The sequence below is a fragment of the Stenella coeruleoalba genome (genome assembly GCF_951394435.1).
Source record: "Stenella coeruleoalba genome assembly, chromosome: 2".
Classification (NCBI taxonomy): Eukaryota; Metazoa; Chordata; class Mammalia; order Artiodactyla; family Delphinidae; genus Stenella; species Stenella coeruleoalba.
Window position 1 is genome coordinate 65,309,848 of NC_137147.1, and position 16,136 is coordinate 65,325,983.

General features: G+C 39.9%; 1 protein-coding gene across 7 annotated transcripts in view; it reads right to left on the minus strand.

The window, feature by feature from the left end:
• The window catches only part of AKAP6 (A-kinase anchoring protein 6), a 598,487-nt gene that overhangs the window by 280,306 nt on the left and 302,045 nt on the right, over window positions 1-16,136 (minus strand). For all 7 annotated transcript variants that reach the window (XR_013827168.1, XM_079913691.1, XM_079913693.1 and 4 more), the window contains one exon: window positions 4,497-4,748. Coding sequence is in view for 6 of the 7 variants with exons in the window: in XM_079913691.1 (XP_079769817.1) it covers window positions 4,497-4,748 (252 nt within the window). In the remaining variant the exon portion in view is untranslated. The remainder of the gene's footprint in view (window positions 1-4,496; window positions 4,749-16,136) is intronic.

A 16,136-nucleotide genomic window follows, 5' to 3' on the forward strand; every position in this document is an offset into this window, starting at 1 on the left:
ACACTTAAAGCAGTTATTATCTGCATTATTTACTTCAGTTCAACTCATCGACTTTTATATACAGCGACACGAACTAGGTGCTGTGGGAGATACAGAGATGATTATAATCTGGTGCCAACAATCACGAAGTTCAAATCTAGCACGCACTTTGTCGTAATATAAATTGCCCTGTGATGAGTGCTCGTGGAAGAACACACAAAGTGCAATGATGTGAGTGCTCTGGAAGGACCAATGTGTTCCCACTGAGAGGGTGAGTATCATTTAGGTAAAGTGCTTACCACACCATCTGGCATATGGTAAGTTCTTAATCAATGTTCGCTATTGTGTTACTACTATTAACAGTTATCACTACCTGTGTGACTACCTCTCTCAGCCTCAGTCTTCTTATCTGTAAGATGGATACAATAATATCATCTGTAAAATAAGGATAATAGCACTTGCCCTGCTAACTTCCCAGAACTGTTTGAGGATCTAACAAAAGTATGACGGTGATTCCTAACATTTAATAGCATGTGTTATTCATCTTTGAATGCCTAGTGCCTTATAAAGAGTAAGAAATCAATAAATATTTAGGGGAGGTAGAAAGGAAAGTAGGAAGGAAGGGAAGAAGGAAATAATTATTATTATCTTTACCAAAGAGATCAGTTAAGAGCTGGTTTTGCTTGTTTTATTTAATTATTCTTAGGTTTATGCCCTTAAGCATTCGCTTAGCCTCTCTTAAACTCAATTTTTCCATCTATAAAATGGAACTATTTTTTTAAATTGACGTATAGCTGATTTACAATATTGTGTTATTTTCAGGTGTACAGCAAAGTGATTCAGTTACATACATTTTTTTTTAGTTTCTTTTCCATTATAGACTATTACAAGATACTTAACATACTTCCCTGTGCTATACAGTAAATCCTTGTTTTATCTAATTTGTATAGAGTGGTTTGTATCTGTTAATCCCATACTCCTAATTCATCCCTCCTCCCTCCCTTTCCCCTTTGGTAACCATAAGTTTGTTTTCTATGTCTCTGAGTCTGTTTCTGTTTTGTGAATATATTCATTTATATTATTTTTTATATTCCACATATAAGTGATAATCATATAGTATTTGTCCTTCTCTGTCTGACTTACTTCACTTAGTATGATAATCTCTAGGTCCATCCATGTTGCTGCAAATGGCAATCTTTCATTCTTTTTTATGGATGAGTAATATTGAAATGGAACTACTTTTAATACCCATTACCCTCCTTATTAAATGAAACAATAAATATAAATTGCTTATCACAGTATCTGAAATATAGAAAATTTCAGTATAACACATTTTTTACACAATGGGAGCTTTGCCCTAAAGTATTTTTTGTTTGTTCAGCTGGTTTTGTTTCAGTAAGGCATTTGCCAATTTGTTTACAAGATATGGTCTGCTCCATATTTAAATAAAGGAATAAAACTCACTTTGTTTTTGTACGGACAGAAAGAGAACTTGCCACTTTCTTGACTTTCAAACCTATTCTTTTTTTTTTTTTTTTTCTTTTTGTGGTACACGGGCCTCTCACTGTTGTGGCCTCTCCCGTTGCGGAGCACAGGCTCCAGATGCGCAGGCTCAGCGGCCATGGCTCACGGCCCCAGCCACTCCGCGGCACATGGGATCTTCCCGGACCGGGGCACAAACCCGCCTCCCCCTCATCAGCAGGCGGATTCTCAACCACTGTGCCACCAGGGAAGCCCCAAACCTATTCTTTAATGGGCTATGAAACTCAACTGATTTCCAAAAAGAGAAAAATGAATTTACCTTCACTGGAAGGACATTTACTATTCTAGTTTATCAGCATGTTTTACGCCATCTCCCTCTTCATCCCATAAATCTTTCACAGCTGAATTTATTCTGATAAAGCTGAGAATTTTATCCTAATTCTCTTCCTATTTTCCACAGTTCCAGTGTGCTGACAGAAACAAATAAAACTAACAAATAAGATCAGGAATCCATTGCTTCAGGAAAGACGGTAATGGAGACAGTGCTTCAATTCACAGAGAAATGTCCACAAAGCAGATGGCTAAGAATCCACTGTTCCTTTACCCCTCATACAACGTATTCCTGCATCTCTACAACGGGACTAAAGACTGACTTCAAACATGAAAATGCACTGAATTGCTTTCAATCGAATCTGTAAATAATTGTTGAGTTCACATTGTGAGACCCATGATGGGTACTACTTAATATAAACTCACTACATAGCTGTGAAAATAGTGGCCAGTAACAATTAGATAGTCTCAATGGCTTTTCATCTTTCTTGGGCTACCACTTTGTGAATAATACAAGTTCAAATAAACACATGATGAACATATTCCACAAAACACCAATAACAACAAAAACAATAAACCTTAGAGCACTTTCATATCCCCAGCTCTAATCAGAGTTGTGGTCAGTAAATGTTTATTGAATGAATAAATAAATATGTAATATGAGTTGGTTTGACTCAATGATTTCTAATGCCCCCTCTAAGTGGTTGAAAGTGGGCAGATCTGATGACTGGTCAATACTGGATTTTGGACAGAGCCAGGAAAACACATGGGTAGAAACAAAAAAAGAATGTACAGATTGGAGATACCAGGTAGATATCTAAAGTACTGTCTCTTCAGAGTTTAGACAAACCTTCCCCATCTCTGATCTCCCACCTCATTAGCATACACCTCCTCCTAAACACCAGATTTAGGGCAGAGTTGACTAGTTTGGGATTCTTTGTTGTTTCCCATAACCACAAGGGTCCCAATCAGGAACTTCTAGGGATCCCACTTGGGATGGATGGCATCTGAGGACTATCTCACACACCTACATATTCATTCTACGATTTTAAAAGGAACTCTACCGAAGTCTGTATCACCTCCCTCATTGCCACAATATTAGGAAAAGCTAAATGAAAACAAAGACTGTGACCTAAAGTTAGAAGTGAGCCCAGTAGATTTTCATTCCCAGAAACTTCCAGGGCCTGCAGGGAATTTGCCACAGCAAGAGCATCATTATTACAAAAACAATAATCAACAAATATAAATCATTTATGAGAAGAAGCCCAGATTTGTTTTGTGTTGTTGATAATGTTGGAGCCACTGAAACATTAATAACTTAATGAGATGCAACACTCTTTATAAGGTCTTTTAATACACATTTATATTAATGCCTTCTAAGCTTGTATAATACATATTTTCCACAAAATCAACAGCAGAGCACTAAACTGGGTTTCAAGAGTCAAGGGACTATATACATACACACACACTCTATGTATCTATACATGGTATCTATTTATCTATCTATCTACCTACCTACCTATCCATCCGTCCAACTATCCATCCATCTATTTATCTATCTACCTACCTACCTATCCATCCGTCCATCTATCCATCCATCTATTTATCTATCCATCCATCCATCCACACACACGTATATATAGCCCCTACTTAGCTAGCACAATGCCTCTCCCTCTCTCTCTCTTTCTCTCTCGCTCTGACATATATGTCAGTTTTATTTGGGAATAGGAGAGTTCACTTGGATTTAACTTTACAGTGTTCATTCTTAAGCTATGAATCAAGATTAACAGCAGCAAACTCTTTAAACTATGCTTACTATGAGTACAAAAAAATCTAAATATACTGGTTGTGCAAAATTCTAAAGTCCATATGACTCACTGCAACCAGAATGATTTTCTAAACCATGAATTGAATCGCATCAATTCCCTGAACAAACTCTTCTGTTATCCGCAAAATAAAGTCCACGTCTCTTAATATGACTTTTTAATATGGCTTTTCATCTTCATGATCTGACCTCTGCTTACATATTACTTCAAATCCTGCTTCCTGGTCCCTTGAACTTTTTCCTCTCTGAGGCTGTCATTCTCTCTCTTACCTCTGGATCTTTGATCATGCCATTCCTTCTGTCTAGAACAGTTTCTACCTCTGTTCATCAGTCTAATCCTGCTTCTCCTTCAGGTCTCAGGTTAGACTCACTTCTCCTGTAAAGGCTTCCCTGTCTGAATTAGGTGCCCCTTCTCTCTCCTCCAGTGGCATCATGTAGACCATTGTATCTGCATGTAGTTCATGCAGATCACAGTCTGGTCTTAATGTCTGTCCACTTGCCTCCACTCCCCACTAGTCTCTGCTCTTTGAAAGCAAAGGCCATGTTTTGATCACTATTACACTCTTAGCACCTAGTGCCTGGCCCATATAAGCACTCAATGAATATTTATCAAATAATTGAACAAGGAACAGGAAGCCAGGTTAGCACCAACAGCTACGGGTGGTATCTGTGCAAACTACCGCTGTGAATGAACTCTGGTTTTTAGCTTCATTCACATTAGAAGTGCCCTGGCCTCTAGTCACTATACCTAGATTCAACACCGGGCTTAGGACCTGCTTATTTACCTATAAAGGATTCCTATCCCACACCTCTGAACTGAAAACATCCTCAAATAATGACACCTGACAATGCACTATTTGGCTTCAGGGAAAACACCCACCTCCTGTGTCTCTTCGGAGAAAGCTTGCAGAATGTCCGTCTGTCTGGTGTAGTTGCCATTGGCGTCCTGCAGACCTTGCAGAATGCGCTCCCGCAGAACCAGCACTGAGACGCGGAGCTGGTGCCAGAGGAGTTGCACCGCGTGGATGTCCACAATCACGTTGACGGAGTAGGATAGCAGCTTCAGGGAGAACTCCGTTTCAAGGAGGGCATGGATTTGCTCAACATGATCAGAAATATCTTCACAAATGTCCTGCAATACAGAAAAGCAAATATACGATGACTCCTTTGCCTTAACCTGGGAAGGGGATGGTAGAAAGGTCACTCCTTCACCTGACACCAATGATCAGGGCCAACAGGTCAGGTGAGCACATGTTGGATAGCTGGCCTTTGTTTCAGTTCAGATAGAGTCACAGGCCATATTCCTGGGCATTGGGCCTTCAGTGCACACAGGTAAGTTGATCTCTTTCTAAGCCACGAAAATTCTACTATTTTTCAGGTACTCACATTGAAAGTTCATCCAAGGTGAGAGGTTACCTCACAAATCCGCTCTCTGTTCTCTTTATTTACTGTTAGTTTGGGATTTAGGTAAGGGAGCCAACAGCTCTTCTCTTTGCTACTGGTGAGCTCCACCGAACACATAGTATCTCAGGATAGAAGCATCCTCCAGACATGTAGCATGAAGAAAAATGGGCTAGAATGTGTGCTGCATTGGAACTCCTAGCCATTCTCAGTGAGCCATGGGATCTTCAAGGTAAGGGATAATTGTCACTTTCCCACAGGGACACAATTTAATATTTAAATTCTTAATGGATATCCACGCTTTGCAAACAAAATCACTCTTAAGAAGGAAAGAGAAACCCCAAGAGTGAAGAAAAACAAAATACAGTTTGGTTTTGTTTTTAAGACTCAGACATTTAAAATAAAACCATTACTATATCAAAGTTTCAATGTCCTCCTCACATACTATTAGGTAGGCAGATTTTATCTGATGTGTCACTTGTCCTTACAAGTTCCCACATTTTCAATGTGCTGTCAGAGGCCAGCAGCATGAAATGGGCAGCATCACTGGTAATACCTACTTGAGCAACTGGAGTCCATTAAGCATCAAAATGATGCCCATGTCAGCAAAAAGTGCTCAGTTACTCACTTTTAGTTATGTATCAGTGATTTCTTTTAAGTGCAGCTTTTATTTATGATTTTTGTTAAAGCTAAAATTTTAAGACAGCCTTTGAGTTCTGAGCCCCATATTGAATATCAAAACAGTCATTCTATGCTGGAAATATAACCTTCTGATTTCATACAATTCAATTACTTGTTTTCAAAGAAAACTAAAATGTAACCTGTATTTGACAATGTGTAATAGTAAGCCAAAAAAACTATTGAATAATGATAGAAAGTTGTGCCGAATTCTGAACAAAAATTAATGTACAATTCCAATACATGCTCCAACATTAGTTCTTGAAATCCAAGACCTAACTGGTAATAAATTGGTGATAATAACTTGAAACAGATTAAAAGTTTAAACTAAGTAGACTTTGGAGTTCTGATTAGGTAAATTTCTTAGAAAAAAATATGGCCCATGGGCTTATGCGGTCCAATAGAGACTTGGGGCAAAAATTATAATACCCTATTAACCAGTACATAAGAACCAATCATGGCCAGATTAGCTAGTCTCTGCTTACCTTCAGCAGAAAAGAGCAGGCCTCTAACTATCATCAGATATTCCATGTAGCCTGGGGTCTTAGCTGATGCTTGTTTGGACATCTACTCCATTTACCCCACGCATTTTATTCCTGATACCTCAACCACCACCCCAAAGCAAATGCCCTGCATGCTTTGTCCTATTAGGATGCTCATTTCTATGTAGTACTGTGTTGCCTTGGAAAATGCCCTTCCTCCCATTGCTGACCTCTTCCAAATTCTCAGGACTCTCCTGGCTAATATCCCCAATCCATTGTAAAAACGTGCCTTAACCTCTTCACAAATGCTACCTCTACCTCCTGTTCCTACCCAAACCTGACCTTGCTCAAGGCTTCTGCTTCCTCCACTGCTCTCCCAGGGGAAGCAGCTCATTCTCCCAGGCTCAGCTGAGAGATTGGGAAGGGTGGAGGAAGGAGGGGAGCTGATGGGGGAAGGGCAGACCTCAGTGCTTTTTTGTCACTTTCTGATCATTACTCTTTTGCCTTCTTTCTTCGTAGGTGCCTACTGTCTGCTAAACCTTCCTGTCATCCTCCCTTACTACTGTTATCTACATTCTTCTCTCTCACTCCTCTGCACTGAAGAATGCATCTGGTTCACGGTTTTCCTCTCCATCCTAGCACACCATTGTCTTAGGTAATTTCAGCGTTCACACTGAGGAGCCAGCCAACACTCTAGCCTCGGATTTCCTTTACTTCACTCCTCCTCAGACCTTCACGCCATTCTACCGGATGACTCTGGATCTGGTCGTCACTTCACCTGGGGAACAACATCAGAAAGTCCCTTGTGCCCCCAACCTCTCTTTGACAGACCTTTTTACTCCCATTCCCCCACTACAGGTGCTTTTCAACCCCCTCCAGGCCACCATCCCCTCCAGCCGCTTTCCTCATATACCCCCTGTCTCCTAGCACAGCTTCCACAGTGGTTACACTTCAACCACTCTCTCGGCAGTGTGCTCAACTTCCTCGCACTCTTGATTCCATGACTCAGAATTTGTGAGTCTCTGTCTCTTAGGCCCCACTGCAATCTAGAGATGCAGAAAAATGACATACCTGAGAGAGAAAAAGGTTTGAGTAACCCTTCTGCCACCTGCTCAGAAGAGCTAAATAGGCATTTCTACACCATCCTACGCTCATCTCCCAATACAGAAGGTTATATGTATAGCCTTGGTACCATGAAAACTTCATGCCAAAGCACATGTCATCTGCTCTATTTACACACATTTGGCTCCTTCATAATGGATGCAGGAATCTAGTCAGAGCCAGTTCATGGGTCAAGATGTCAGGCAACCATCCAGGGGAAACTATGTGTAAGGGGCACTAAAGCATCAATGGTGCCAGTTAACTCAGGTTTTCATACCCTCCTCCTTAGTAACTGTGAAATGTGAATTAGCCCTGTTCCCACAGAAGCAGATGGGCCCTGAGGAGAAAGAAACACCCTCCCCACAAGGGCTGACCTCACTCTGTTGAGTATTTTGGCAATATGCACACGAAGGATCTGCTGAAATTCTGAAACTAAATAATGCATAGCATGGTGCAATTTTCTGGAGTCTATTAATTTATTTAATTACTTTTATGCCCTCTACTTTGCCATTGGTTGTCTGGCTTGACAAAATTACATGCACGCACAAATTATAGAACAAGAACTACAGATAAATGTGTAGGTTGTATATTCGCGTGTGTGAGTGTATATACTCCCTCTCCCTCTAAACGGGGACTATGCTTTGAACACTTGATGAGATGTTTGTTTAGAGAAAGGTAGCTAATTCTGAATCTACATCTAGGTTTTAATAACAGAAGACCTGCTTTTCCTTGTCCCTCTATATAAATGTCAAACAAATATTTAAAAAAATATTCAGTCTTAAGCTTCTGGTGCTTTGGCCCTTAACTACTGCCAGTTTGTTGGATGTTATATGAAACAAGTTGAAGATTACGAACATTCAGTCAGATAACCAGGTATCAGAAACTTTAAAACCTGATTTGCTGAATGGCTTCCTCCCAGCAGAGATTGTTTGGAATTAAAAGGCACTGAGAGATCTGACTTGTTGGAGGCCCTGTGGGCACTAGATTAATAAGATGAAGTAGAAGCTTGGGTGTGGAGCTGGATTGGAGCCCAACTGATGCATGTAAGGCTTTTCAGCTTCTACCAGATGTTTAACTTGAGCAGATAGCAACTGGAAACTGGACTCAACTCACATGGCTGAACTGCTCAGTGTATAACAAACTTTCGAGCACTGCAGTGCTACTTGGTGGAAACAAAGTGGTAACTTTAGAAGAAATTCACAGTTTTTTAGGAATATGAAAAGAAACAATCCCTTTGGGACTGGAGATACATAATATATATCTGAAGAACCTATAAGCAAAAATATTTCTCCCCATCTATTTACCAAGAGTATTAACAGGAAATAAAATCTTTCATTCATAGTTGGAGGTTTAAAACGCTTAACATGGCAATGACTAGTTATGCTGATACAGTGACTAAAATTCATAGTGAAGTGTAATTGCCCAAAAAGTGTTAATGTTTGATTTCAGATTCTTTTCTATTTTGATAGAGGGTGTTAGTAGGCAGAAAATTGAATGTCTACAGAAGAGGTAAGGTCAAGAAAGGGATGAGGATGCTAAAGATTCTATGAGTGACAGCCAAGGAGTCCTTTCCAGCAACCATGAGAAAAATGGTTAGGTCCACTGGTCCATCTTCTATAAAGCAATTTATTCCAGGCTCTGATTTCATAGTCGTAGCCTGAAATTATCCCATTTCTCCTGTTCACGCCTAATTCTGGTCACTATTTCCATCAGTTCCAGCCCCTCTCCCCAGTGTTGTCTGTGTTAGACCCTTCTTCTCTGACTTCTAGACTCCTCTCCTGATTCCCAAGTATGCATCATCTGGAATGATGCAACCATGGACAGATCCACCAGCCCAGACTCCTCACACTCTTAAGACTCTAGGTTCAGTCTATCGCCCTTAAAGGCAGCTCGCACTCCTTGTAAACCAAGTCCACAAACAGAGAGCTGGAGGACTCTGAGAATGTAGAGGTGGAGGAAGGGCAGATCCAGAGAGAGGGGCCAAGGATACCAAGACAAACTGTTAACCTTCAGAAGCTCACCTGAAGTTGGGCCCATTATCTTGTTCTGTTATAGACAAAGGAAAGCTAAAAATCTAACTTCCTATGAATATGTGGCAACAGGAGGCTGTTTCACATAATTAATGAAGATTTTCTATCATCAGACGGTAGCTTCATTCCCAGAGGATTTATTTCAGCATGTGAATGTTTTCCCCAAGTAGAGGACTGGTTCCTCAGGACCTCTTTGTATAATTAGTGGCTACCATTAAATTGGGCAGTCAAGAATTTTGATGATATGGATCTTACTTTAACAGACTAATAATGAACAAAAACTTAACTTCAGTAGATAAAATTGCTAAGTTATTTTTCAATATCATCAATTGGTATCAACTGCTTTAGCTACTTAAAATCTCCCATAATTCTAACATGAATTTCATTCATTCTCTTATATCCTTTCCTCTGAGAAAAGATGTTCTCCAGCAAGCTCATTTAAATGACTAAATCAAAAGATGTCTCAAAGAATAACAAACTTTAATTTTAAACTGAAGATAGTCTTTAAATGTCCTTAAAGCAATAACATTTTTTATAGCTACTCAAATTGTCCCCAGCACAATTAAGGATAGAAGGATAATGTCTTTAGGAATTAATTACTTCTGTTTTTTCAGTGAATGTATTGAGTACCTACTATGTACTAACCCATGTGCTGGGGAAACAAAGGTGAATAAATGCCAGGGTTTGGTCCCCTGGAGTTCCCTGCCTGGTGGGAGTTCCGCATATAATGAGAAATTATAGTCAGGAAAATAAGTGTTCACAAAGGGTACACAGATGAGGAGGAAATGATTGTGTCCACAGGGGCAAAGAGGAAAGGGGCACAAGCGCTTTTCAAAGGAAGTAAAGTTTGGGTCTTGAAGAAGACAACCAGGAGGATGAGATAGAGAAGAACATTCCAGGAAGTAGCAGGTGTCAGTGTTGTCTCCATAACTGTGGACCTGGGGTTTAGCACCAATTTCTTAGGCACGGCATATTACACACTGTCCATAAAAGAGCAAATTTTGACTTCATCAAAATTTAAAACTTTTGCTCATGAAAGATATTTTTAAGAAAAGGAAAAGATAAACTACAGACTGAGAAAAATATTTGCAAATTACTTACCCAACAAAGGATTTCTATCCAGAACATACAGAGAATTCTCAAAACTCAACAGTAAGGAAACAACCAACCCAATTCTAAAATAGGCAAAAGACTTGAACACTTTACCTAAGTGGACATAATGATGGTAAATAAGCACATGAAACAATCTTCAGCCTCGTTAGCCATTAGGGAAATGTAAATTAAAACCATAGTGAGATACCAGTTTATACTTATTAGACCGATTAGAATAAAAAATTGCTGACAATACCAAGTGCTGAGGAGTTCCAGAGCAGTTGGAAGTCTCCTACACTAATGATGAGAATGCAAAATGGTACAGTCATACTTGAAAACAGTTGAGCAGTTTCTTATGAAGTTAGACATACACTTACAATCTGACCCAGCAATCCCACTCCTGGGTGTTTATCCTAGAGAAATGATGACTCAGGTACACACAAAAATGAAAAGACGCTCTATTCATAAAAACCAAAACCTAAATGTCCTTCAGTGGAGAAATGGATAAACAAACTACAGTACATCTATACAACACACAGCAGTCAGGGAAAAGAAGAACTATTGATACAGGCAACAATTTGGATAAACTTCAAAAGCAGTATGCTAAGTGAAAGAAGCTAGTCTCAAAAGGGTATACACTGTATAAGTCCATTTATACAACATTCTCAAAAGACAAAGCTATAGTAATGAAGAATATATCAGTGGTTGCCAGGGATTGGGGGTGGGGAGGGCATGACTATCGACTGAGAGCATGAGGGCATTTTTTGGGCTGATGGAACTGTTCTGAATTCTGATTACGGAGAAGGTAATAGAAATCTACACATGGGTGAAAACTCGTAGAACAGTACACCAAAACCCCCCACAATTTTGCTGTATGATAATTTTAAAACTAATGAAACAAAAGGAAGCCAGTTTATAGTCTCTTAGTAAAATGCATGTAAAAATTAATTTGGGGTCACACGTTCCCTTCATATTCTTGGAAATGACAAATAGCACAGCCCTTAAGGTCATGTCACTACTATCATCATCTCTAATTCTGTAGCTTCCACATTAGTTTCTGGCAAGTATCAAAGAAAATGAGGCTCATCTGGAGCCCATCTCAAAGTGAATTAAAGCAAATGACAGTGGAAACAATGTATATTCAAAAGTTGCATGAAAATTTTGTCCATAGGTATTACTGCATTAATGTGGGAAAGTGATGTTATTTTCTTGTTTAATTCACATAGAGCACAGTAGCCCCTGTGGCATTCAGTATTACTCACAGCACAAAATGCACTGAATACATTATGTTGCCAACTGCCCACTTCACTCAACCTTCATGACACCTTGCGGTCTCAAAATTGCAGCTGCTGCTGCCTGTCACTGAAACAGGACTCTTCTCTGGTTACCTAGTAGCTGATACAAACACCGAGGACCTGAGACTGTTTACAAATAAACTCCAGCTGGTTGGGTCAGTATTTTTCCTTTAATTTAGTTGTATGTTTATGTGAGAGAGGTGTCTTTCTTTGGTAAGATTGTTGTATATGTATTTTCCAGTTGTATCTTATTTCTTCTAGACAGATATAGGGCTTTTAAGATACCTGTTATGTATTTAACCAGTATGTCCAGTTTTCACCAGAGTGAGATAGAAGTGAGGGTGTCCTTCCTGTGAGTGTTCTGACTGCTTACTCTAATAACTCTAAGTACGACTGCCCCAGCTCCTGCTAACTGTCCCTGGGAGGGGATCTGTTTGCTGCCTCATCATTAGGCCACCACGCCCATTTCCAACCATTCTCAAAACATCTTGAACGTTTCCTCATGAAATTACAAGTATCTGTGGATCAACATTCTGCCAAAGTGCCCCAAATTGCCAGTCTCCAAGGGCTCCATGAGAATGTGGAGGGAAACCTGCCCTTCCAGCAACTTTCTCGCCCAGGTCCTAAAGCAACACTGGGCACCCCAGTTTCACTAAGTCCCACAAATGCAGCCGCTCCCACTTCTCTCTTGTTTCTTGCTTCCCTACATGCAATCCCCAAATGAGAAAACATAGCAAATCCCTCCAGTACCTATAACCTGACTCTGCATAGGGACAAACAGTAATCAACAGTCATTTCTGCGTTCTTCTACTACCCAAATAATGTTTCTTTCTCTTCCCCCAAATAATTTCATTGTTTCTCTCAAAACACTCTTGAGTTACATTTGTATAACTGCAGGACACATTGAGATGGTTTTTCTAAAACAAAACATGAATTAAAGTCTACTTTTAAAGGATAGGTCTCCTCACTCCCACTTCCATCTTCTTCCCTATCAGAGTTTCAAAAACCTTGAGCCCTCATCTTATCCAGAGGATACCATTACATTTAAAATAAAGAGTTTTTATGTTCTAAAGTCAGTAAGCAAGAGATAAGTAAATATAAGATGTATTTTGTGTACATAATTTAGTCTTACTGCAAAATGCCATGTCATCATGACTGCTCATTTTGTTTACTAGCAATTGTAGAAATGAATGATTAAAGTGTCTTTTACCCATATGCTCACCATATGTGTGTGTTCATTAGAAAAAGCTGAAAAGAGATTCTTACCTAATACATGTACTTTGTATTTTAAAATACAGATCAAGGGAATAGCCGTTACTTGTTTAAAAAAACTTGCAAGTGAACCATGTGAACTAAAACTTGCAACCTCATAAAAAATATTGCAGAGTATGAATGTCACCTACAGCTGACTTTCAAAACTGTACTTTCTCCAAAAGACAGATTAATAGATGTTCCTATGACAAGGTATTTTTATTTCCGCAAAAGTAGACTACCCTCTCTTTTTTCCCTTCCTCTACACTTTTCTTTTTTTTTAAATTATAGCCATATTTTTTAAATATTTTATTTACTTATTTTTATTTTTGGTTGCGACAGGTCTTTTTTGTGGTATGCGGGATCTTCATTGCAGCATGCAAGGTCCTTTTGTTGTGGCGCGTGGGCTCTTCGTTGCAGCACAGAGACTTCTCTCTAGTTGCAGCGTGCAGGTTTTCTCTCTCTAGTTGTGGCACGCAGGCTCCAGAGCGCGTGGGCTCTGTAGTTTGCCGTACGTGGGCTCTCTAGTTGAGGCGTGTGGGCTCAGTAATTGTGGCGCATGGGCTTAGTCGCCCCATGGGATCTTAGTTCCCTGACCAGGGATCAAACCCACGTCCCCTGCATTGGAAGGCGGACTCTTTACCACTGGACCACCAGGGAAGCCCTGTTCCTCTTCACTTTCTAATGGTCCTAGTTTCTTCATTGTCATATTGAGAATGACTGTGATGAAGACTGGTGAGAGGGATGCTGAGACTTTTATGATCATCATAGTACTTCTCTCCAAAGTTTGAAGAACTTTATGATTATAAAGAGTGGTTATCCTTTTAATTACTAAAATTCTGCAAGTATGAGGACTGAACTGAGATTATTTATGCAGAAGTGATTTTTCTGTTACCATTAGCTGGTACTCATCCACCTCCCTCACTAGATTGCACCTTTCTGGAAGCAGGAAGTGTATCTTACTCGTCTGCACTGCTAGGACACCGCCATACATGGGGACAGTGTCCAAAGGATGCCTGAGGAATTGGATTCAATTGGATAAAATACTGTATTTCACAAATCAATGTAAAATCCTTAAAAAGCAAGTACTAGTTTAGCTTCCTCTCCCAAGTATATCCACACTAATCAGTATGCAATCTGCAAATTAAGTAACTGACATCATCTCCTGTTTTGATTAGGAGAGGTGATGAAGAAAGCACATGGATTTGGGAGAGTGAAGGAGATTGTAGAAAGAGGAGGATGAAGATGCTTAATACAGACTTGGAAGCCTGCACACTTCTGCTTCCATGCTCTGAAAGCCTCCTTTGCCTTAAATTGAGAAAGAACCAATTAAAAGTTCTGCCTGGCCATACCTGGCCATATCCAAATCAGGATTGTTCTGCTTTCCATTACTGAATTTTTTTTGGTTTAAAATTGTTATTTTAAAAGCGTCAGCGAGTTCACTAATGAAGATTCCACTTTAAATTCTTAATCCCAGGCTCTGACTTATTCGAGAGGGAAAAAGTCCTGAGCAAAAAGACAAGAGGAAAATTGACAATTGCTATTGCACACTGGAAAACCCATTTTTTTCTAACTGAGCTATGCTTAGTCACAGTCATATTCAGTGTTCTAGATAAAGGTTCAAAATGTAAGTTCATTCACTAGTGAAAATCAGCTATGGCCTCAACACTCAATAGCTCACCTGGAAATTGCTCGGAAGGTCTGTACTTTCCCCAGGACATCTTTATAGAACTGATTTCAGGTAGAAATTGACAGAGAAGTCAGTGGCGGTTTTTATACTGAAGTGTGCAGTATAATCGTGTGTTAATCATGCAGATTCCAGGGCTGCTCCTTTTGAAGAGAGATGGGATGAAGAAATCTGCATTTTCTTAAGCATGCAGTGGTCATTATGCCCGTGTTCTAAGCACCAACCACAATTGAAAAACACTGAGCCAGAGGTGGGTCATCTGTCTAGAAACAGGAGCTACAGCCAAGCCTGTTGCTACACAACCCTAAGAACAAAACCCAGCGACTTGAAAGGCAGTCTGCCACTGACATTACACAGATGTCTCTACCGGAGAATTTACATTCTTTGTGTTCCAGAACACAATTTTCCACAACCTTATTTATCTACTGCTTACAGTGTTGTGATCATCTCTAGGGTAGCATCAGGTTTGCAGGTTCCTCTAACATGCTTTATTTTTTTTTCTGATTTTTTACACTTTTTAAATATAATAGAACAGATACAAAATATCACACATAAAAATATATAGCTTAGTGAATTACGATAAGGCAAACAACTAACCAGGTCAAAAATTAGAACTTTGCCAGCCACCCCAGAAGTGCCCCCATGTGCCCCCTCCCCATCACAGACCCTCCAAGCCTCAAAAAAGTGATCACTATCCTGACTTGAAGAGCAATCACTTTCCTGCATCTCTTTATGGTTTTATCACCCAAGTATGCACGCCTGGCACTATAATTTACTGTTGCCCATATGTTCACTTGCTATGTCTGTAAGTCTTTTTAAATCTACAGAGTCCATCTCTATTCCTTTTGGTTTTTTCCATATAACTCACCTGTTGAAAGTCCTAGGGCATTAGACTTGCAGAGTTTCCCATAACTTGGATTTCTTTGTTGCAGCCATGTGAAAACAGTCAGTGTGTTGGTCCTCTTCCTACAAACTGGCGGCTGGATCCTAAGGCCTGATTAGTTTAAGGTACAATGTCTTTGACTAAACCATCAGTAGTATTGTGTTCTTTCATCAAGAGGAATTTAACTTTGGTTTTTGCTCTTTTTTTTTTTTTTTTTTTTTTGGCGGTACGCGGGGCTCTCACTGTTGTGGCCTCTCCCGCTGCGGAGCACAGGCTCCAGACGCGCAGGCTCAGCGGCCATGGCTCACGGGCCCAGCCGCACCGCGGCATGTGGGATCTTCCCGGACCGGGGCACAAACCCATGTCCCCTGCATCGGCAGGTGGAGTCTCAACCACTGCGCCACCAGGGAAGCCCGGTTTCTGCTCTTTTTTGATAGTTGATGCTATCGACTATTTTGACAGTTGATGCTCTGTACCTAAAACTGTTAATGTATTGGAGATTGTAAAATGATGATATTCTATCAATTTGTTTTCATTTACTAGCTGGAATAGAAGATGCTTCTCTTTATGGAAAATTTGGTTACAGTGATATAATTCATAAAGGAAAGTCAAGATATATG